This window comes from Podarcis gaigeae (assembly GCF_964106915.1).
Source record: "Podarcis gaigeae genome assembly, chromosome: 7".
NCBI classification, from domain to species: domain Eukaryota; kingdom Metazoa; phylum Chordata; class Lepidosauria; order Squamata; family Lacertidae; genus Podarcis; species Podarcis gaigeae.
The window spans coordinates 82503798-82526699 of record NC_139683.1 but is presented as its reverse complement, the minus strand read 5'-3'; the positions used below and the strand labels follow the sequence as shown (position 1 = coordinate 82526699).

Sequence of the window (22902 nt, the reverse complement as noted above, 5' to 3'; positions counted from 1 at the left end):
TGAGATTCAGGATATTTTTTTCTTGTTTTCCTCCTCCAAAAACTAGGTGCGTCTTGTGGTCTGGTGCGTCTTATAGAGTGAAAAATACAGTAGGTACCACTCTGGTGGGAAGGTAAACGGCATTTCCGTGCGCTGCTCTGGCTTCGCCAGGAGCAGCTTAGTCATGATGGCCACATGACCCAGAAAAATTGTCTTTGGAAGCAGACAAACGCCGGCTCCCTCGGCCTGTAAAGTGAGATGAGTGCCACAAACCCAGAGTCGTTCATGACTGGACTTAACTGTCAGGGGTCCTTTACATTACCTAGCAACCTGGGCATTGCAGGCTAGGACACAACCATGTAATTCCCCACAAACCACAAGGGTAGAAGTTATCAAGAGTAATGTAGGCACAATCCTGCCTTGGCAGATAGTCATGTCTCCCCAGGAAATGCAGAAATGGGGTCTGATTACCAGTAAATTTATGATTTAGCTTGTGTACCCTAAGAGAACATCTAGCAGACGTGCACCAGGCTATAATCTGGTTCTGGGCCTAAGGCAGAAATAGAGAGTCTGTGGCTCTCCAGATGTGGACGACTCCTCAGCCCTAGGCAGCAGGACCAATGGCCAAGGATTATGGGAGCTGTAATCCAGTAACATTTAGAAGGCCACAGGTTCCCCATGAACAGCCTTGGAAATATCCAGAAGGGAAGCTGCCCTCACAAGTTGCTATCTAAGAAGGTTTACTTCTCTTTAAAATAGTTCTGGTAGATCCAAACTTAGGCCTCACCTCAACTTCCTTTGGCACTGTACTTTCCAGGAACAGATATGCACTTTAAAGTTCCCTGTACAAGTGTTTTTGTCATTTGTCCCAGAGCCTTCCCTGGGAAAACTTGCTCTTTAGTGCTGAAATGGAGCAAGTGTCGGAATACTGCAAACCTGTTTGCTCTGATTCGGTCGTAAAATGTGAGTTTTCCTGGAGAAAGCGCCAGGAAACAAACACAAAAGAAAGTCTGGATGAACCCTCAATCAAGCTTAGAAAAGATTCATTATAAACAATAGGAAATAAGTTATTTGTGATCATCTGTGTAGTATTATAAAATAAAATAAATATAAAAATAATATGAGGGGAAATATCCAAGATTATTTAACATACTGCCATCACTATCTAAAAGAAGAAAACAATAATTCTATACTATCTAACACTGCCCAAGATAGTATGGATTTAATCCACTCAGATAGAAAGCTGCTATTGATTAGCCGGCTGACTCCAATTCTCACAATTTTTAATCATTCACTTAACCTGATTATTTCTCAACATCCCAGAATCCACTCATCAATCAGTGGTAGAACTGGAGATTTCTGTATCTTTGCCATTTCAGTTGCTAATGTTGGAGAAACTACTTCCATGTGTGATTTCCTTAGAATATGATAAGGATAACTAAAAAAAGTAATCCTAAAGAAATCCACTGGCAGTTGATAAAGCCATGATTTTTTAAATTATCTGAATAGTTTGGTTCCAAAACTCCTATGCAATTGCACAATGCTAGGAGCAGCAAATCAAAGTCCAGGGACGTTTGCCTCCAATTGCCTCTCCCTTCAGAAATACAATGAAAGCTATTTGCAACCTACTGCATGGAGGTTCCCTCACTCATCCACAAAACTAAGTTCCTGGCACATGAAATCAAAAATACCCTTCCTTTCAAAGCCACAAAAGGGATCCCCCTCTATCGACAAGCCAGTCTGCTACATTCCACATGGGAAGGCAAATGTGTTCCCACCAGAATTGAACTATTTGTCCCGGGGATAAATGTGGCTTTCCAGATGTTGTCGGACCATCCCTCATTACCGACTATGCTGGCTGGGGTTGGTGGGAGCTGGAGTCTGACAACATCTGAAGGGTCACAGGTCCCCCATCCCTGGCACAAAATGTACATGTCTGAGGCAAAGTGGGTGACACCAAGACACAACAAGGAGATAGGTCCAGGGCAAGTTGCTTCGCTTCCAGACATGGTTTGCCTTTGCTCATCAGTCATAATGTGTAACTCATGCATACACCCAAACAATCCTGTATGAAGATGTAGGCCTCTGACACTACAACTTTGACTTAGCCAAAATAGGAGTGAGGAATTCAGGAGATTTTGCATCAGTCAACATTCAGTAGTGACACTGAATGTTCAACCTGAACACTGAGGTCCAGCTCTGAGGGTCTTCTGGTGGTTTCCTCACTGTGAGAAGTGAGGTTACAGGGAACCAGGCAGAGGGACTTCTTGGCAGTGGTGCTTGCCCTGTGGAATGCCCCCCTATCAGATGTCAAGGAAATAAACAACTACAGTGGTACCTCCAGTTGCGGACGGGATCAGTTCCGGAGCTCCGGTCAGATCCCGAGGTTTCTGCAACTGTAGGGATTGCTTCTGCGCATGTGCGCGCAGTGGCAGACCGCTTCTGCGCATGGTGTGGTTAAGTGCTTCTGCGCATGTGCGTGGGGCAAAATACTTCCGGGTTTGCCGCTTTCGCAACCCGAAGTTTACGTTACCCGAGGATAACATAAGCCGATGTGCTACTGTACTCGACTTTTAGAAGACACCTGAAGGCAACCCTGTTTAGGGAAGTTTTTAATGTTTGATGTTTTATCATGCTTTTAATATTCTGTTGAGAGCTGCCCAGAGTGGCTGGGCAAACCCAGGCAGAAGGGTGGGGTATAAATAATAAAATTAAATCATCATCATCAACATTATTACTATGAGCTGGCCTGGTAGAGAGAGCAGGGGGAGGCGAGCCATGAATGGAGCAAACAAAATCCATTGGTTTTACTCACTGTACCCAACATGCAAAATGGCCTTTCTAAATTTCACCAGGACTCGCGCCCGTAACTGACTCTGTACTCTTCATATGTAAAATATAAGATGAAGAAAGACTGAGAAAGCTTGCTAATATAATTCTGACGTGAATGCCTTCTGTGCAGCATATGTGCCCTAATCCAGAGATGGTAATCCATGGGCGGAAACAGGATTCTGTGCATGGATCAGAGATGGTGAGAATGTTTCAGGAGCACAGCTGTATGAAGGCATTTTCCATTATGGCCAATCTGTGCATTCCGGTTAGGGAAGTACATTAGAACCTTCCTGAAGAAACCAGAGGCCTTTCTCCTGGGCATGGTCGGCCAATTGGTGCCAAAGAAGGATAGAACATTCTTTATGTATGCTACAACAGCAGCAAGAATACTCATCACAAAGTATTGGAAGACACAAGATTTACCCACCTTGGAAGAATGGCAGATGAAGGTGATAGACTATATGGGACTGGCAGAAATGACTGGCAGAATCCGAGACCAGGGAAGAGAGATGGCGGAAGAAGATTGGAAGAAATTTAAGGACTATCTTAGGAAACATTGCAAAATTAATGAATGCTAGAATGATGTTGGTTTAGAAATTAAGTGGTTTTCAGCTGTAATGATTAAGTAAAAAAGAAAAGAAAGGTTGAAAATTAAATGAAAATTAAGGGAGAGGATTTGTTGAATTAATAATTAGAAATTGGAATACAGAAAGGGGAGGTATGAGGAGGTCGGGGAAGAAAGTTATAAGAAAATAAGGGAATGAAACTTTACTTGTTTTTAAATGGTTTTGTATTTTGTATTTTGTTTTTTATATTTGTTATTTTTTGTGTTTGTGTTTTGTTTTTATTACTGTTTTTTTTTTGTATAACTTCTGAAACTTCAATAAATATCTTTTTTTTAAAAAAGGAAAGTACATTAGAATGTTCATCCGTTTGAAAGTACTACAATTCTGATATGTAACTTCTGTATTTGGATAAATGCACAAGCCTGCTTCTGTCTGTGAATCACCCTTACTGGACCAGGCACTGGTATTTAAAATCTTACATTTCAAAGTAACTATCCACAGTTACCTCATTAGATTTCTCTGTTATTGTTATGGATTAATCTCAGACATGACCCCCTTTTGCTTTGAGAATGAGTTACGATTTACGGCAAGTGAAACTTTAGAAACTGAAAGTAGGAGAGTGCAGCAAGGGAAGCAAATGGGCTGTACACAGTATACCATCTGATTTATAGGTGAAGTAATCTATTTGAGATTAATTGTCCCTGCCTGTTATTCTTGGACAAAAATAAAATAAAAACTGGACCCACCACTTCTCTTGGGACTGTCAGTCAGGATTACACCCAATTTAACCTAAAAGCACATGTTCACTTTGATGTGAAGATTTTAAACTGTGTCTGTCTGCATTCATCTTGACAAGTGCTTTGCGTATGATATCCTTAAAATCTAGTCTGGAGTCAAATGACTCAACAGTTCAGTTTGGAAAAGGAGACTGATATGATATTTCTTCTTCTAGGAACTGGAGCTATCCCTCCTTCGAGTCATCGCTAAAGAGATCAACTATGTTAATCTGTTTGGATTAGTGGATTATCTGGAGCCCTTTCTCACCTCTTTATGGAAACATGTAAGCCACACAAAGCCCATCAAAAAACGTGAAGAGGGGAGACAAAAAAATCCCTGCCTCACCAGGTCCGCATTGCTCTTCCTCTCCATAGGGGAGGGTGGCAAGAGGTGGTGGCAGTTTTGCAGCAGGGCCAAATTAAATATGGCACCATTTGTGCAATTAGCACTGGCATGAATTTACACTAAAATTAGCAACTCTATGAATAGTGGCAAACCTAGACAGCATCTTAAAAAGCAGAGACATCACCTTGCCAACAAAGGTCTGTATAGTTAAAGCTATGGTTTTCCCAGTAGTGAGGTATGGAAGTGAGTGCTGGACCATAAAGAAGGCTGATGGCCGAAGAATGGATGCTTTTGAATTATGGTGCTGGAGGAGAGTCAGGAGAGTCCCATGGACTGCAAGAAGATCAAACCTATCCATTCTGAAGGAAATCAGCCCTGAGTGCTCACGGGAACGACAGATCCTGAAGCTGAGACTCCAATACTTTGGCCACCTCATGAGAAGAGAAGACTCCCTGGAAAAGACCCTGAGGTTGGGAAAGATGGAGGGCACAAGGAAAAGGGGACGACAGAGGACGAGATGGTTGGACAGTGTTCTCGAAGCTACCAGCATGAGTTTGACCAAACTGCAGGATGCAGTGGAAGACAGGAGTGCCTGGCGTGCTCTGGTCTATGGGGTCACGAAGAGTTGGACACAACTAAATGACTAAACAAGAACAAATGAATAGTGGGGTTTTTTAAAGTGTCAAGATTATGGTGAGGGAGGGAGGTGACCTTCAACCCTTTGCTCCCCACTATAGACCTAGGCTGAATCAGGTCTCCCAGATTTCCTTGAATAAGAGTACAAATGGGGCACCCTTCTAGTGTAAACAGTACTGTTTAAGCCCCCTTCCCTTCTCCATCAGGGTGCCAACCTGTAATCTCACATTAACACTTAAAAAGCACAACACAATTGCTAATTAATACAGAATGAATTGTGGGGGGTGGGGTTTGGTTAATTTGGAAAGAAAAACAGGCCCTCGGAGTTAACAGCATGGTCACTTTGTGTTACTAAAATGTAAAAGTGGCCCTCACATAATTTGAAGTTTGGACCCCTAGTGACTAAATGGTGTTACTAAATGAATAGTTTAGTAAGATCATACTCTCAGGAGATTGGGAGGGTAGAGAAACCACGAGGAGGCAGAAACAGTATACGGTATGGAAGAGAGTTTTCCTTGTGGTGTAGCTGCCATCAAAATGGTGGCTGAATGGCTGAAGCTCCACCTGGGGTCAGGGGGATGGTCAAATGTCCCCCCCCCAAGTGAACCCATGCAGATATATGGGAGGTACCCACACTACTGCCTTATCTCTAGAGCCAAGTGATGCTCCCCCCCCCATAATCTATTGGATCCTTTTCAGAAGATAAAACATTTTCACAGTTGTGGGGAATCCTGATTTTTAATGGCAGCAACATGGCAACAATGAATATTTTAACTGGGCCTTCAAATATTAGAATTACTATTAAGTTCAAACTTGCTTTTTATATGTTGCATGGAATATGAAATATATAGGAATATGAACCAGCTCTGCAAGAAAAGTAAGGATACCTTTGGTTTACATATGTGAAAACAGATAACCCTCTCGCTAAGATTAATATTTCTACAGAGGAAATGGGGGTTTCCTAGTAAATTGTGAATGGACGTTTACTCTTTTAATATACTGCAACTTGTGATGAAAAGGTATCAAAGGGCCCTTTATTTTTCTTTACTGTTACAAGTTTTTTTTAACAGGTGTATTTTGCAACATGTTATTGATGCAACAACAGCACATTAGTGTTATACTCGACCACCAACCCACCATTCCCCTTTACTAGCTGCTATGTGATGCTTTTGCACTAGAGGGGCACTCCTGCACAGCAAAAGCAGGGCAAAAAAATAAAATACAGTGGTGCCTCGCAAGACAAAAATAATCCGTTCCACGAGTCTCTTCGTCTTGCGGTTTTTTCGTCTTGCGAAGCAAGCCCATTAGCGGCTAAGCGGATTAGCGCTATTAGCGGCTTAGCGGGCTTAGTGGATCAGCTGATAAGCGGCTTAGCGGATCAGCTGTTAAGCGGCTTAGCAGATCAGCTGATAAGCGGCTTAGCAGATCAGCTGCTTAGCGGCTTAGCGGATCAGCTGTTAAGCGGCTTAGCGGATCAGCTGTTAAGCGGCTTAGCGGCTTGGGAAAAGGGGGGGGGAGGAAAAAACCCTGCAGGAACTCGCAATACATTTTCGTCTTGCGAAGCAAGCCCATAGGAAATTCGTTTTGCGAAGCACCTCCAAAACTGAAAACCCTTTCGTCTAGCGGGTTTTCCGTCTTGCGAGGCATTCGTCTTGCGGGGCACCACTGTAAACGAGAGCATTTCAGATATAAAATGTTACAGGATTTCAGCAGGAAATTATCTGCACTGACTGGAATGGAAGCAGCATATCTGGCCTGAAACAGAATACTGTTTTCTGGCACCCATGGTGCTGACAGCAGGATGGAGTGAAACCATCCCTGACACCACCATGAGCACAAATCATTAGGAGCACACTATAAAAGGGATGTCCTGAGAGGCCCACAGAGAGAACCCCCTTTACTCCAGGGATGAGGAGTCTGCGACCCTCCACCACCCCCAAGTAGCATGGCCAATGGTCAGCGAGGATGGAGGTCACCTGATTTCCCACTCCTGTTCTACTCCCACAATCCCGTTCTTTTCTGTCACCATCCCCATTTCCACACCAAACCATTGCCAAACTAAAAACAAACAAACCTTCCTTACCATGTCATATCCACATGTTGTACCTTCTGCAGCTGGCATGAATTTGGTTTCACATTTTCTGCCAATCCGATGGCACCACAACGCTTTGCAAATATCCTAAATGGGGGGAAATGGCGACAAACTGAAGTCAGCATTTAATTTCTGAATGCATCTACTGTTGCGACTAACAATGGCTAAAACAGAGCAAACTCATGCTGTTGATCATGCCCAATGGTCAGTTGACTCACTATATAATTTTCAGTGGGTAACACCTCCATGTGGAGGTAAAAAGGTAAAGGTAAAGGTACCCCTGCCCGTACGGGCCAGTCTTGACAGACTCTGGGGTTGTGCACCCATCTCACTCAAGAGGCCAGGGGCCAGCGCTGTCCAGAGACACTTCCGGGTCACATGGCCAGCGTGACATCGCTGCTCTGGCGAGCCAGAGCTGCACACAGAAGCGCTGTTTACCTTCCCGCTGGTAAGCGGTCCCTATTTATCTACTTGCACCCGGAGGTGCTTTCGAACTGCTAGGTTGGCAGGCGCTGGGACCGAGCAGCGGGAGCGCACCCCGCCGCAGGGATTCGAACCGCCGACCTTTCAATCGGCAAGTCCTAGGCGCTGAGGCTTTAACCCACAGCGCCACCTGCGTCCCCCCCCATGTGGAGGTACATTTGATCAAAATTAGGGGCTTCTGTACACATAATCTCACATCAAAATATCAATCTACTATATGGCTGAAACTTGCACAGTGTAATGGCTAAAGTGCTGCACTGTGGTCTGACAGACCAGGGTTCGAACCCCCACTAAACCATGAAGCTCACAAGGTGACCTTGAAGAAGAAGAAGAAGAAGAAGAAGAAGAAGAAGAAGAAGAAGAGGAGTTTGGATTTGATATCCCGCTTTATCACTACTCTAAGGAGTCTCAAAGCGGCTAACATTCTCCTTTCCCTTCCTTCCCCACAACAAACACTCTGTGAGGTGAGTGGGGCCGAGAGACTTCAAAGAAGTGTGACTAGCCCAAGGTCACCCAGCAGCTGCATGTGGAGGATCGGGGAAGCGAACCCGGTTCACCAGATTACGAGTCCACTGCTCTTAACCACTAGACCACACTGGCTCTTAGAGGAAATGGTGGCATATAAATGTAGGACATAAACAACACAGGGCAAACCAAGAACCTCCTCGAGTTCCTCTGCCATTTGAGATCCAGTGGGTGGTTACTTGGGTGAGGACCTTTTCAGTTACGGCACTGCATAGCACAAGCACATGGTCCTCAGCTCCTTGGATTATGGGTGGGATAAATATATGGTGAAACAAAACAGGTTCTTACTTTTTTGAAGTCCATCATGCACAGCTTGGCTTTCTCACCGAACTGCCACTTGCACTGCGTGGCAGCATCATACAGCTCCCCTGGTAGCTTCTCGGGGTATTTGTACTCATGCACGGGCTTAGGCTGATCAGCAAGACACAAGGACTGAGCAGAGCTGGAAGAGACCCAAACAAGGTGTATTTGGATATGTCAAATGCAGTTTTAAAAGGGACCCGTCTTGCAGCTAGTCAGCTGTGAAACAAGGCAGTTCTAGGTCAGCTATGGACAAGAACGAAAGGATATAGGAATATGGAGTGTCATACTCTGCTTGAAATGACTAGGTTTGAGATAAAAAAAGGTGCAAGGGAATTGTGAGCTGGTATTTGGGTGTTAGAGAAGCTATTTCTTAAGCTTCCTTGGCTGGTCAGCTGCCTGTTCTGACTCTTGAAGGCAAAACTGCTGCCATCTTTTCATACTATTGTTTGAGCTAAGATACTTTGCTGCAGCCTCTGTTCCTCAGCTGAGATCATTTACTGGAGAGGACAGCTGTGTCCTAGGGCTACTGGAAAGCACTGAAGAGACAAACAACATCCTACCAATAACATGTTAGAATTCCTGCTCCATGATTGCAGTCATGGGATTGTTGTCTTTCACATGATCATGTATGTTTTGACTCCACAGAGTGGGAAATGACGAAGACAGGATGTTTGTGTTACTGTGTTCCATGAAGTGAGACTATTGTCCTTTGTTCTTTCTCTCTTTGCTGTCTGATGCTAGAGAGAGATGGAGCCATGTTGCAGTGCTCCGTGTGTGTTTATATGTAAATAAAGTAGATTAGCCAAAATGCTGGGTTGCTGAGGTCTGTTACGCAAGCTGCACAAACTCTGCGGTGTGCCGGTGTCTGTTGACATTGGTTGCTGTGATGTTCAGGCTGAAGAAAGCTTTTGAAGCTCCCAAACAAATGACCAGGAGGGAGAAAACATGCCAGTTGGGCATGTGTCTCTACCAGGGTCCTACTTGAGTGTAGGACGAGCTCCTAACATAACAACCCTCTCCTCCTGTATGTCACCCCAATATAATAGGGTGCAGAGGACATCGGTAGCACCTTCAAATACATGTATTTTCACCCTAGATTTTGGGGTAAAACTTCCTTGGACGTCTACTGCTGGTGGCAATAAAAGCAGAAAGTTTTGATGTGGTCCTTTCCTGTATCAAAGTAAATGTGTTTTTGTTACATCACAGGAAGTATTTATTTTTATTTATTTATTTAAAAGCAATTCTAAACCAGTGTTTGTTTGTTTTTTAAGAACAAGGTATGTGAGGAAGAATTTAGGCAAGGGCAGAAACTGGAGTCACAGGTTTCCTGTGTGCAAATGAAGTTGGCAAAAGAAAACTCCTAGACTGGTGGTATACTCCAGCTACTGTTGGGGTTCGACTCCTATCAGTTCCATCCATCATGGCCAATGGTTAGGGATTAAGGGAACTGTAGTCCAGGAACATTCAGAAGGTATCATTTTGGCTACCCCTCCTTTGAACTGGATGTTCTGATTCTAGATTAATACAAGGACTACAAGACCTGGAATAGAGCTATGTTCTACTATCAGGAACAACAAATAAAACCATTCACAAATCATTCTCAAGGTTTCGAGAACACATCAAGTCTGCCGGACCTGGGTGTGTACATTGTAACTCCCCATTGTAATCAGCACTCAGATGAGCATGTTTGATAGTGGGGCCGGCCCAAGACATTTTGGTGCCTGAGGCAAACCACAAAATGGTGCCTCCCCCCTTCCCGGCCAAGGAAAAAGCAGGAGTGAAGATCAACAATAGGAAAAAGGAATGGAGTTCCACATTGGGACCCACTGCCCCTGTGGATCCTGCCACCTGAGGTGGTTGCCTCACCTTGCCTAATAGGTGGGCCAGCCCCATTTGATATATTTTATCATCAGAGCCTCAGCATATCTAATGTTACCAGCTGAGAATGTGCAGAGGGCTAAACTGTGACTGGAACAGCAATGAAGTTAGCTCTCAACTCTCTGGTGTTCGACAACTCTCTGGTTCAAATCAGACCAGTAGTTTGCTTTGCATCTAGGTGTCTTCAATTCTGTGCTGTTGAAAAACAAGATGAGCACATCCTGGGGATATCAGACGCGTGAGTGGCTGAGTCTAACATTAACCCATTCTCCTAAAATAAATTCCACCATACAGACATCACTAAATGGGATGAGATCTTCTGCTATTAATAGTGGAAGCACAACAGGACAACATGGTCAATGCTATTAGCGTGACTGAGAGAAATTTAGCACAACAGGATTCTGCACGAAACTTCTTAGCATTGCAACACAGCATCCATCTAAAAAATGACAGAAAAGCAAGTCAACTCAAAAACTTACTGCAAGCTCATTCACTGAATGCTTGCGGTTTTCAGAAAGCTGAGCAGATCCCTGTTACGGGTGCATCTGTTAAGAAATGCATAGTCATCTACCAGTGCTTCACTCACATGGAAGTTGATTCCATTTTCACATTTCCCTATTTGTTTTCCTATTTTCCTGTTCCCCACATTATATTTGAGCACTCACATGATGTAAAAGCCACCTTTGGAACCACAGTGGAATCTAGCACAAGTTTATCACTTATTTCCTTATTAATTGCAAAAGGGTTTTTGCGTGTTCAGACCCTGAAACCTCCCCCCTAAATAAATTCACACACGAGTCAAATTTTTGGTTTGGTTTTTGGCAGAATTTAGGCCACAACTTTATTGATTACAGAAAGTGAGTGGTTGAATAGGCTCTGGTTCGACTAGCTCCCTGCACCCTTGCAGGTAGCGCTGACCCAGGGTTCCAGCATAGATGAGCCAAGGGTGAACACCTGGATAAGCGGAAAGCCGGGAACCTCTCAGGGGTTGACCAAACCATCGAGTCCCTGGATTCCTTTAACGGAATACCCTTCACATAGGATGGTGAGAGCGTTCTCCCATCCCTATCACCTGAACCAGAGCCTATTTACAACCTGACAAGTTGTGACAATTTGTTCCATGGCAGGAGAAACCCAAATGGCAACAGCCAATCCACCAAGTGGGGAAAATTCCTGCCGTGTCCCTGTCCCAACGACAGACGACACATGGCGGCATAGCAAGGTCAAGCGCAAAGCCCTAAAAGTAGGGAGAGGTGGGCAGGTGTTTTGAATGCATGAGCCAAAAGAGGAAGCTCTGGGTCACGTGCATGGGCATAAATAGGTCCCTTGAACCATTTGGACTGCATCCCATTGGCCAGATTGTACCCAGCTTCAAGGGAGCTACCAATCGGGTGTTGTGGCTGACCAATCGTACCCATCCACAACACAGGGGGTCGGTTTTCTGGGCCTCACAGCACTACGTGCCCTCTTTAAGGGAGGACCCGATTTACTCCCTGGAAGCAAATACAGTAAGCCCACAACTTGTGTGTGTGGGGGGGTTATGTTCTGGGGATCATGCCTAAAGCCAAAATCACATATGGTCAAAACACATTGGGTTCAGTGCTGAATAGGATTGCGTATTTTTTTTCTGGACGCCCGCCTCTTTCTGTCTTCCTTCCTTCCTTCCTTCCTTCCTTCCTTCCTTCCTTCCTTCCTTCCTTCCTTTTGCTAAGCACGTAAAGCTGAATGCGCACAAATTAAATGCATGTAAGTTGTGGGCTTTACTGTAACATGGAAATGAACACTAAATTTGCACCACATTCCACTATTGTTCCAGATGTAGGTTTTATATCATGTGAATGCTCAAATATAATGCAGAACGTAGCAATTAGGAAAACGGAATAAACTGTGATGTGAACGCAGCCCCAAGGTAGGGAAATACTTTGTCGGGAGATACAGGTTCAAATCTCCACGTAGCCATGAAGCTCACTGGGTGACCTTGGGACAGACACATTCTCTCAGCCTAACCTGCTTCACAGAGTTGCTGTGAGGGAAAAATAGCAGCATGAGGCGAGAACCATGTATGGTGCCTTGAGCTCAAACCCACAGCCCTGAGATTAAGAGCCTCATGTTTTGAGGGAATCCTTTATCAAGTGAAGTGTAAACCTTCTTGATTAAAATTGTTTGTGATAACCTTTCTGACTCTTATCTTACCTAAGCAAACACTACTAAGTAAAATGGGGCAGAAAAGTTGAGTGGACGCCCCTTGCCCCAAATCCTAGAGGAGGCAGAGCATTAAAACATATTCCTGTTCTTGGGGGACAGGGGGCGGGCAGGTGTGGAGGACTCCCTGGTCCTGAATGGGGTAACTGTGCCCCTGAAGGACCAGGTGTGCAGCCTGGGAGTCATTTTGGATTCACAGCAGTCCATGGAGGCGCAGGTCAATTCTGTGTCCCGGGCAGCTGTTTACCAGCTCCATCTGGTATGCAGGCTGAGACCCTATTTGCCCACCGACTGTCTCACCAGAGTGCTGCATGCTCTAGTTATTTCCTCCCTGGACTACTGCAATGCACTCTATGTGGGACTACCTTTGAAGGTGACCTGGAAACTACAAGTAATCAAGAATGTGGCTGCGGCGGCCGAGACCACATAACATTGGCACCTACATTGGCTCCCAGTACATTTCCGAGCACAATTCAAAGTGTTGGCGATGACCTTTAAAGCCCTAAACGGCCTTGGTCCAGTATACCTGAAGGAGCATCTCCACTCCCATCATTCTACCCAGACACTGAGGTCCAGCGCCAAGGGCTTTCTGGCGGTTCGCTCACTGCGAGAAGCCAAGTTACAGGGGACCAGGCAGAGGGCCTTCTCGGTAGTGGCACCCACTCTGTGGAACGCCCTCCCACCAGATGTCAAAGAGAAGAACAGTTATCAGACTTTTAGAAGACATCTGAAGGCAGCCCTCTTTAGGGAACCTTTTAATGTTTAACAGACTTCTGTATTTTAATACTTTGTTGGAAGCCACCCAGAGTGGCTGGGGAAACCCAGCCAGATGGGCGGAATATAAATAATAAATAATTTATTATTATTATTATTATTATTATTATTATTATTATTATTATTATTTTCTTCGTTATGCTCCATATAGTGAGAAAGGCAGCATTCTTTTTTTCATTTCTTTTTATTGAATTTCACTTAAATAACCAAAAGAGAAAACAAATCAACAATTTCAAAAGAGATATCCAAACATAACATAAAAATAACATCAGTTTCCGTTACAGTTCTTTGTCTTCGCACTTAAATCTTTATATCTTTAAATCTTTAAATCTTTAAATCTTTCCTCTACACACCTATTGACCTCCATCCCTCCCGAATTCGGGCTTCTTAATAAAAATACTTTCTTTTTCCTGCAGCTGATAATTGTTAATCGTTTACACATCGTAAGATCTATATCAAACCTGCTATAGTTTTTAACTTTCTATAATTCCCTTCAATGTATACCATAAATTTATTCCAGTCACTAATAAACTTTGTATTTTTTTGTTTTCTGATTTTTTGTGTCATTTTTGCTAATTCAACAAATTCAAATAATTTTATTTGCCAATCTCTAATTGCTGGGGTGTTTGGACTTTTCCAATTTTGTGCAATTAATATTCTAGCCGCAACTGCAGCATACTGGAATAATGTCTTATCTTCTTTTTTAATTTCATCCCCAATTATTCCTAGTAGGAAGGCCTCTGGTCTTTTGGGGAAAGTGTATTTAAATATATTTTTTAACTCATTATAAATAAGTTCCCAAAATTTCTTCATTTCTTCGCATGTCCACCACATATGGTAGAAATTGCCTTCTTTGATTTTACACTTCCAGCAGGCCTTATTTCCTGTTTTATACATTTCCCCTAATTTTGCCGGTGTGATGTACCACATCATCTTTTCCAAATTTTCTCTGAGTGTGACACATGCCGTGAATTTCATTCCACTAGTCCATAATTTCAACCACTTATCATATTCTATATTGTATCCCAAATCCATTGCCCATTTTGTCATGACCTCCTTTATTTCTTCATCTTTGGTGTCCCATTCTAATAATATGTTATACATTTTGGATAATAACTTGGATTTACCTTCAATTATTTCTATCTGAAATTTAGATTTTTTTTCATTCATCCCTACTTTTTTATCTTCCTTCCATGCTGCATTTATTTGATGGAATTGCAGCCATCCTGTTAATTTGTCTTTCAACTCCTCATATGTTCTCATCTTCTATCTGCTTTCTGATCTTATCAGTAGGTCTTCATAGGTCAGTCTTTCTCCTTCCATATTTGCTTTTTTGGTAGTTAAAATGTCGATTGGCGATAACCACCAGGGTGTTTTCCATTCTAAAAGTTTTTTATTTTTCTCCCAAACTTCATAAAGTGGCCCTCTAATAATATGGTTTGAAAAACCTTTGTGTACCTTTTCTTTATTTAGCCACAAATAGGCATGCCAACCGAATCTGTTGTTGAAGCCTTCTAGGTCTAGCAGGTCAGTGTTTTCCAAATTAATCCAATCTTTGATCCAACAGAGGCAGGAGGCTTTGAAGTATAATTTCAGATTAGGTACCGAGAATCCCCTCTTTCTTTCCAATCTGTAAGTAGTTTAAATCTAATTCTCGGTCTTTTCCCTTGCCATATAAATTTCGAAAGAGTTTTTTGCCAATCTGTAAACATTTTGGAAAGGCAGCATTCTTGCGACAGTGGGCCCTTGGCTGGTCTTGGGGCCTAGCGAATGCCCAGTCAATCCACTATCCCAAGAGATCTATGAATGTTATCTATCTGCTCTGGTATACTGAGCCACAGGTAAGTTAAAACATCCGGATTTCCCTTTCTCAAAAGTGTGGGGGCGGGAAGCAAAGTTTTCAGTGACTCAACTCTCATTTCCACAACATGCATACCTTAGAAATTTGTAGAGATACTGACGGCTACAAGCTGACCAGGAGAAGACCCCATTGTGTCCTGCCAGCGTGGGTGACATGATGTTACCTTCAGACTTTTTGCAAATATTTCCCTCTCCGTCATGGATCATGCCAAAGCTGCAGGAGGAAAAATCGATTAACTTGCATTCTCCCTATATAAATACTGCCTTAATAATACCAGCACTCTGAACTCAACTTCGTAAGAGAGTTTCTCTGTTGTGCACCATTTTTAATCCTGACCAGTTTTTAGGGGAAAAACTACCAATTTGAGGACTCTTTTGAAAATTCCTGCTGAATACTTTTACCCAATACGATGCTTCACATAGAGTGATAGTCCCAGCCATTGTTCCAGCCCCGAAAGCCATAGAATCTGAACTCTGAAATGCTGAGCAGATGAAACACGAAGGCAAACAAGCAGACCTAAATTACGATATGTTTGTTTGGAAGATCATATCAGTGTTTGAATTCTAACCACAGTTTGCTCAAACAGTCATTTGGCTTGTTACCAGATATTTAATTGAAGCACAACAAATTTCTACTTCACCTGTTAGAAAGGATGCTGGAAAAAACAAACAAACAAACAAACAAACAAATATCTAGTATCTCTTTCCAAAGATATGCATACAAACTCACTTGTGTCCAGACTCATGAGCAATAGTAAATGCCAGACCAAGACCAGTATCTTCATTAACTGTGCAGCTGCGATATTTACTGCACATTCCATTTATTGGAGCAAATCCTGGTAAATTAAACGTAAAGGGAGGGGAAACAGCATTCATTAGGAAATTGTCTTTGTGAATGTTAGTTTAACAAATACCAAAAAAGAAAATACAAAAGAACTTGGTCTGTTGGCTTCAAAATGCATATGCAATACTTGGGTTTTTGCAAAGTAGACTGTTGCTGCCAGCGTCACGCAGCTTCCGTGTTGTGATACGAATTAGAAAGGAACTGCTTCTTCTGCTTTTATGTATCTCAGTGCACAACTGGATCCCTGCTCTCTCTCTCCCCCACACCCACACCCTGAGCACACCACTAATTGGCAGAGCTATTACACTGGATAACAAAATAGAGGCATCTCTCTCCCATCACCTGAATATTGCAAAACCCATGGCAAACATCTGATAGCATTTAATTCCAGCATTTATCACACTGATGTCCTGCCCTGAGGAATCAAATGGGTATACACTGAGAGGCAGTATGGATTTGGACTGCAAAACCCCAATTTATTTATTTATATATCCCATTGTTCTCTGAGAAGCTCCAGGAATACAGGGGTGGAGATGGGGGGTGGGACAGAAGATCCCTGTTCAACCCTCAAATTCTATTCCTATAGATGCCGTTAGTTTGCAACTATTCCACCACTGTTGGCATTTGTGGGGCATGGCGGGTAGCAATTATTAGAGGGCAAGATAGGGTAAGGTTACCAGATTTTTTTCCAAAGAATCCAGGGACACTTTTTTTTTTGAAAAGAGAAAAAAAGGTTATTTTTAAAAAAGAAAATTAATAAGTAATATCTTCTCTTCTGTGGTCTCCTCATTCCCACAGCCTTCCTCTTGGCCCCGGCCTCCTCTTTTGGAACGCTAGCCACCCGTGGAGTAGGCTCGGCTCGGGCCTCAGCTTGGCCATGCGTCCTTGCCCTCCCAGTGCTCTCCTACCTCTCCTACTCAGCTGTGGCAGCGGCAGTGGTGTGGCAATGTTGGCGCTCCCCCTTTTTTCTCTTTCCTCTTTCTTTCTATTCCTTTTCCTCTCCCCTCCTTCTTCCTGTGTCGGCTCCAAGGTTTTGCTGGCGCCAGAGAGCTGCTGGGCAGTCGGCCGGGTGGCCAGGCATTCTCACTCCCAGCTCAATTTGGGTCATGCGCGCGGGGGGGGGGGGGGTGTATCAGCGGTTCCCCCAGTTGACGCGCCAGGCGTCCCTGGTTCCCCCTCGGCAGTGGCAGCGGCAGTCTCAGCAGCCCAGAGCCAGCCTGGTAGTGCAGTTGGCTCTGGCTGGCTTCAGGAGCTGCTCACTGCCGTGGCACCCGCCATTTTGCCTCGCCATAAGTCTCCGTATGACGTGTCTTGTGCCACTGAACCAATCACGCAACATTCATTCCCTACTAATAAATCTACAACACTTAAAATAAAAACCCAGGGACATTAAATGAAATCCAGGGACATTCTGGGGACAGATTTGTAAATCTGGGGACTGTCCCCGGGAAACGGGGCTGTCTGGTAACCATAAGATAGGGTCTAGGACCCTTCAGTGTAATCATGCCAGTCAGTTGTGAAATAATAGGGCCAATATGTGTTTAGCCGGTTAAGTATCAAGCCAGACACTGGATTTTAGGTATTTAGCAACATCAGCAAAATACATTGATTTTGCCAAGGCCTTTAAGAGCAGGGGTTAATGCTTCAGCAGCGATGACCACAGTAGGTTGCCAGCAAAGACTCACCTAACGTATCACATGGCTCATTCTTCCAGGAACATATATCTAGGCCGGTAAGCAAAATTGCATGGTCATGGCGGCTCCCATCCTTCCCCATCAGCCCGGACTGCCACTGACAAAAACTACTCAGGGTATGGTCAGCGTGGTGATTGATCACGAGCCCTGGCTGAACGAAGAGTCAAACAGAAGAAAAAGTCCAGTGGGAAATGGGAATGAGATTTAGTTTTGTAGCTGTGGGCAAGTTGATAAAAACAAGCAGGTGTTTAAAGGGAAAGACACAGTCTTGGAGCCTGGCTTGGCCTTACCAACATGTCCCTGGCCCCCTCGCTGAATGGCCGCTTGGCCAGAGCTTGCTCATTCCTTGCACAGATGGTGAACAGACACAGAGGAAGGGAGGCGGGCAAGGGGTGACCCCAGTGTGGCCTGGCTTGGCACTCCTTTCTGCGGGTGTTAGGGGGAATCGCCCTCCAATTCACCATCTGGGCTTTTCCTTTGTGGGGTGGCAGGTGGCACAGTGTGGCCCCACTTGGCTCCAGTGGCAAGGGCTGGTGGAGCAGGCTCTGTTCACCCTCTGCACCCTGCCCGTGTGCGCACACCCTGGGCATTGGCACTACGACACTGCTCTTTATCTCTCAATCAGAGCAAACAGCAATTTGGGTTTTTCCCCAATTGCCATTTGCTCTGATCTGTTGATCAGTGTTCTTCAGTTGTACCTTGGAAGTCCGTTTGACTTCCAAAATGTTTAGAAACCAAAGCGCAGCTTCTGATTGGATGCAGGAAGCTCCTGCAGCCAATCAGAACCTGCAGAAGCCCCATCGGACGTCCGGCTTCCAAAAATAGTTTGCAAACCAGAACAGTCACTTCTGGGTTTGTGACATTTGGGAGCCAAAACGTTCTGGAACTAAGCTGTCTGAAAACCAAAGTACGACTGTATATGCTATATGAACTATGGTATCCAAATTTGAAATATATTGTATGTCATCATTAAACATAAGCACTGGAGGATAGTATGAATCTCAGCTCTAGGTTCCTCTTTAGAAAAAAAAAAACAGCAAGGGAGAGGAACACGAGTTCCAAAATATCAGAAACAGGTTGTAAATATCATTTAAAATAAATAATAATATTGTATCTGAAGATATTATTATGTTTGTCCAATATTTCTTCCTCCTTTTTACAAAATCTGTTATACGACATAATAACAGGAACAAAGGATAAAAGTAAAGAAAATCAGCAGAGACTGATTGGACTAAGACTACCCAATGGACAGGATTGGGTCCAAAGTGTTCACATAACCTCTATTGACCAAGACATAAACCCTATTTGAATTTAACCGAATTTACTTCTGAGGAGGCAAGGTTAGAATTATGCTGTAACTAACGAAAAGCTGCCTTTATAAAATTAACAAGTACTAACTGTTCCTTTTACTCCCTTTGCTGCAGAAGAAAGAATTGTAATCAGTGGCGCAGTAAGCAACAGATTTACAATTACAGAGCAGCAATTTTTAAGCATAAGATGTAAAGGAAAATTATATCACAGGTGTAAGATCAAAAGATTACTCTCCTTACTCTTTTCATGTTGGACGTGGTCCAAGCACGAAAAGCTAAACATTCAATGTAATTAACCTGTCACTTAAGGAGTCCTGATCGCTCAGCACATAAAATGAAGCATTACATCGCTAGTAGAGCGTTCTACTGCACTGGAGACAACTCAAAAACAAAAAAGGAAAGAGGCAACTAAATGAAGGGAGAGTAGGCTTTCATGTCCCTGTCAACACAGTTGTAACAGCTGGAATAGTGAGGACTGGGAGCTCTTTTTGCGGGGCTCAATGTAGGAACGATATAGGGTTCTGTATCTCCAAGTATAGAGTTTTTAAGTGCTTCCTTAAGTGGTTAGTTTAGAAGCGTATTCCAAATCAAAGTGTGTCTAGTGGAGTTAGACACACATGGTTGGGGACTGGGAGTGAGCTGAGAGTTCCTATTGAACCTCCATTCTTAAACACAGCATTTGTCCACTATCTCTAACCATCAGTATGGGTCCTGTATACCTGAAGGAGCGTCTCTACCCCCATTGTTCAGCCCGGACACTGAGATCCAGCGCCGAGGGCCTTCTGGCAGTTCCCTCATTGCAAGAAGTGAGGTTACAGGGAACCAGAGAGCCTTCTTGGTAGTGGTGCCCACCCTGTGGAACACCCTCCCTTCAGATGTGAAGGAAATAAGCAGCTATCCTATTTTTAAAAGACATCTGAAGGCAGCCCTGTTCAGGGAAGTTTTTAATATTTAACACTGTACTGTTTTTAACACTTGATTGGAAGCCGCCCAGAGTGGCTGGCGAAACTCAGCCAGATGGGCGGGGTATAAATAATAAATTATTATTATTATTATTATTATTATTATTATTATTATTATCCTCGTGACATCGTGGTTAACCACGGTCAACACTAAGCATGGGTTGCTTAGAATTGAGCCAGTTAACAATGATCACTAAAAACCAACCCCTGATTAGAACTGAACATGGAGTCAGCACAACTCTCAGCCATAGGGAAAACACAGGGAAATCTGAACTTGAAAAAGAGACGGTTGGTGGAAGATGGGGTCATGGCGGCTTGAGTCAGGGCTTCCACCAGCCAGAGTTTAGTTGATTCACTCTTGCGAAACCATTTCTGCCATAAGTCTGACAGACTGAGTGGGGGTCTCTAATAGTAAAACGATGTTTAATTATTCAGCTTCAAAGAAAACAGTGCAATGTTCGCGGTTACCTGTTCTTCTTCCAAAAGTATCAAGCCAACAACTGCGATATTGATATTTCCTCCAATGGTTCCGTCTCTGAACAAAGCAGAAACCTAAGAGGAAATACCAAAAATTGAAAGCAGATGAAGCTAATGCAGTACCCTCATCTGCCATGAAAAATTAATTATCTTTATTATTTGATTTATATACCGCTTATATGCCAAAATGGGGCCTAAGCAGTTTACAACTATAAAATCAACACGTAATCAAAATATACAATGACAAATCCGTTGGGCATTAAAATATGCTCAATTAAAATATATAATAAGGCAAAAATTTAAAAGGTTTAACACTTAAAACAATTAAAACACCAAAACCAGAAGCTCTCTTAAGGGAGCCTAAACAGGTATGTCTTCAGGAGCTGGTGGGATGCCAACACTGAGGGGGCCCCTCATATTTCAGAATTACGGCTAGAATACAATCTATTGGTTTCATACAAATTTCATGCTGCTGTCTCCTGCTTATGGAAAAGTGCTTGGAAATGTGCCCATTAAACAGTGAAAATATATATATATATATATATATATATATATATATATATGTGTGTGTGTGTGTGTGTGTGTGTATTCTCATTGCTCTTGTAACTTTGCTTATGTATCTGGCCTATCAATGTTTATGCCACAATATGTTTACCTTTAATATGCCATAGGACTCTTTCTTTTTGTTGTTGTTACACGTAACAAAATATTGTTGCAATTCTTTTGGGTTTTTTTTTAATGCAGTGTAATTTAACCAAGGGACGCGGGTGGCACTGTGAGTTAAACCACAGAGCCTAGGGCTTGCCGATCAGAAGGTCGGCGGTTCGAATCCCTGTGACGGGTTAAGCTCCCATTGCTCAGTCCCTGCTCCTGCCAACCTAGCGGTTCGAAAGCACGTCAAAGTGCAAGTAGATAAATAGGTACCGCTCTGGCAGGAAGGTAAATGGCGTTTCTGTGCGCTGTTCTGGTTCGCCAGAAGTGGCTTAGTCATGCTGGCCACATGACCTGGAAGCTGTATGCTGGCTCCCTTGGCCAATAAAGTGAGATGAGCACCGCAACACCAGAGTCATCTGTGACTGGACCTAATGGGCAGGGGTCCCTTAACCTTAAATTTAACCAAAGTCAGGTACTTAAACCCTACTGATTTCAAAGGGGGAGTTATGCACAAGATTGCTCCCTGAGCAACTGAACAAAAAGGCACATTAATGGTTGAGGGTGGCCTGGGGCCATTATTCTCTTGTTTTCATTTATAATGTCTGCCTCTTATTTACTTCCTCCTTTTTACAACTATGTCTACATCCTGGATACCCACACCCTGATAGTGATCAGAAAGCTCTTGATCTTGTTCCCTGGATGCATGGATTGTCAGCCTAGCTGATGAGCCTCCTCCAACTACTAGAGGCTATGGCTCTTTCTCCAAGACTTCTACACAGCTAAGGGAGGTGGTACCCCTAGAAGTCTGGCAGCCCATATAGCTGCTTAAGCTTGCTTTTATAATTGTGTTGGCCCCAAAAGACTTGCTCAACACTTTCGCTGCAATCAATGAGTCTTAAACGTGCTCAATATTTGCCAGATCATACCCATACTTCAAAGGAGAAAGAAACTCACACAACATGCATCAAAGTAACCTCCCTCCTGCAAAATCGGTACGTGATTTCAGGGTTGCAGGGCACAAAACAATGTGCAACAAGGGCAACATTTGTGGTTCATTAACTTTTACTTCCATGTTGCACAGATCTCATCGCTCCACTCTCAGGAAAACTAAAGATTAACTAAATCAGACATGCCACAAAGCATTAAGACTATATACACTTTAGCGGCTTGAAACACAGTGAGGCCGTTTCCCCACAACCTGTGTTTGAAGCGGCTGTAAGGGCCAGGGAGAGGGGAGGGAATACTCTCCGTCTTACTCCAGAATGTATTTGGAGGGGTGAGGAGAGTACACACTAGTGGTTAAACATGCTTATAAAGTGACAATATTAATTTTGAATCTGTATTCATCACCCAACGTGTCTCAAGAAAAAGGACTGTCATACCATATTGAGTATAGTCAGGACGTACGTAGTAATATTGTCATGGCCATGGTTTTGCATCATCTTTTTGTCAACCACCACCAAGGTCTCCACATTCAGCTCTTTGCTCTTGTGAGCCTTCATAAGAGATCGCTTGCTTCGCAGTAGATATCGATATTCATCTGGAAGAATGTAAGTGTCTCCATCTGGAGGCTGGGGCATATCTGCAAGAAGCAAGACAGGAAATGTCCAAATAAAACTAAAGCTGTGTTTTTCACAGCGTAACGTCAAATCAAAGAGCTAAACACGTGAACAGGATTATACTAGGCTCCCCAAAAGTACCGTATTTTT

At 43.4% G+C, this 22902-nt stretch overlaps 1 protein-coding gene across 1 annotated transcript in view; it reads right to left on the bottom strand.

Moving 5' to 3' along the window:
- The window catches only part of ADAMTS16 (ADAM metallopeptidase with thrombospondin type 1 motif 16), an 86069-nt gene that overhangs the window by 48846 nt on the left and 14321 nt on the right, over positions 1-22902 (bottom strand). Inside the window, exons 5-11 of the mRNA XM_083749675.1 lie at positions 22576-22775; positions 20531-20614; positions 17782-17941; positions 15983-16088; positions 15329-15466; positions 8524-8677; positions 7219-7314 (exon numbers count right to left, since the gene is read on the bottom strand). Of these exons, the coding sequence (XP_083605801.1) occupies positions 7219-7314; positions 8524-8677; positions 15329-15466; positions 15983-16088; positions 17782-17941; positions 20531-20614; positions 22576-22775 (938 nt within the window). The remainder of the gene's footprint in view (positions 1-7218; positions 7315-8523; positions 8678-15328; positions 15467-15982; positions 16089-17781; positions 17942-20530; positions 20615-22575; positions 22776-22902) is intronic.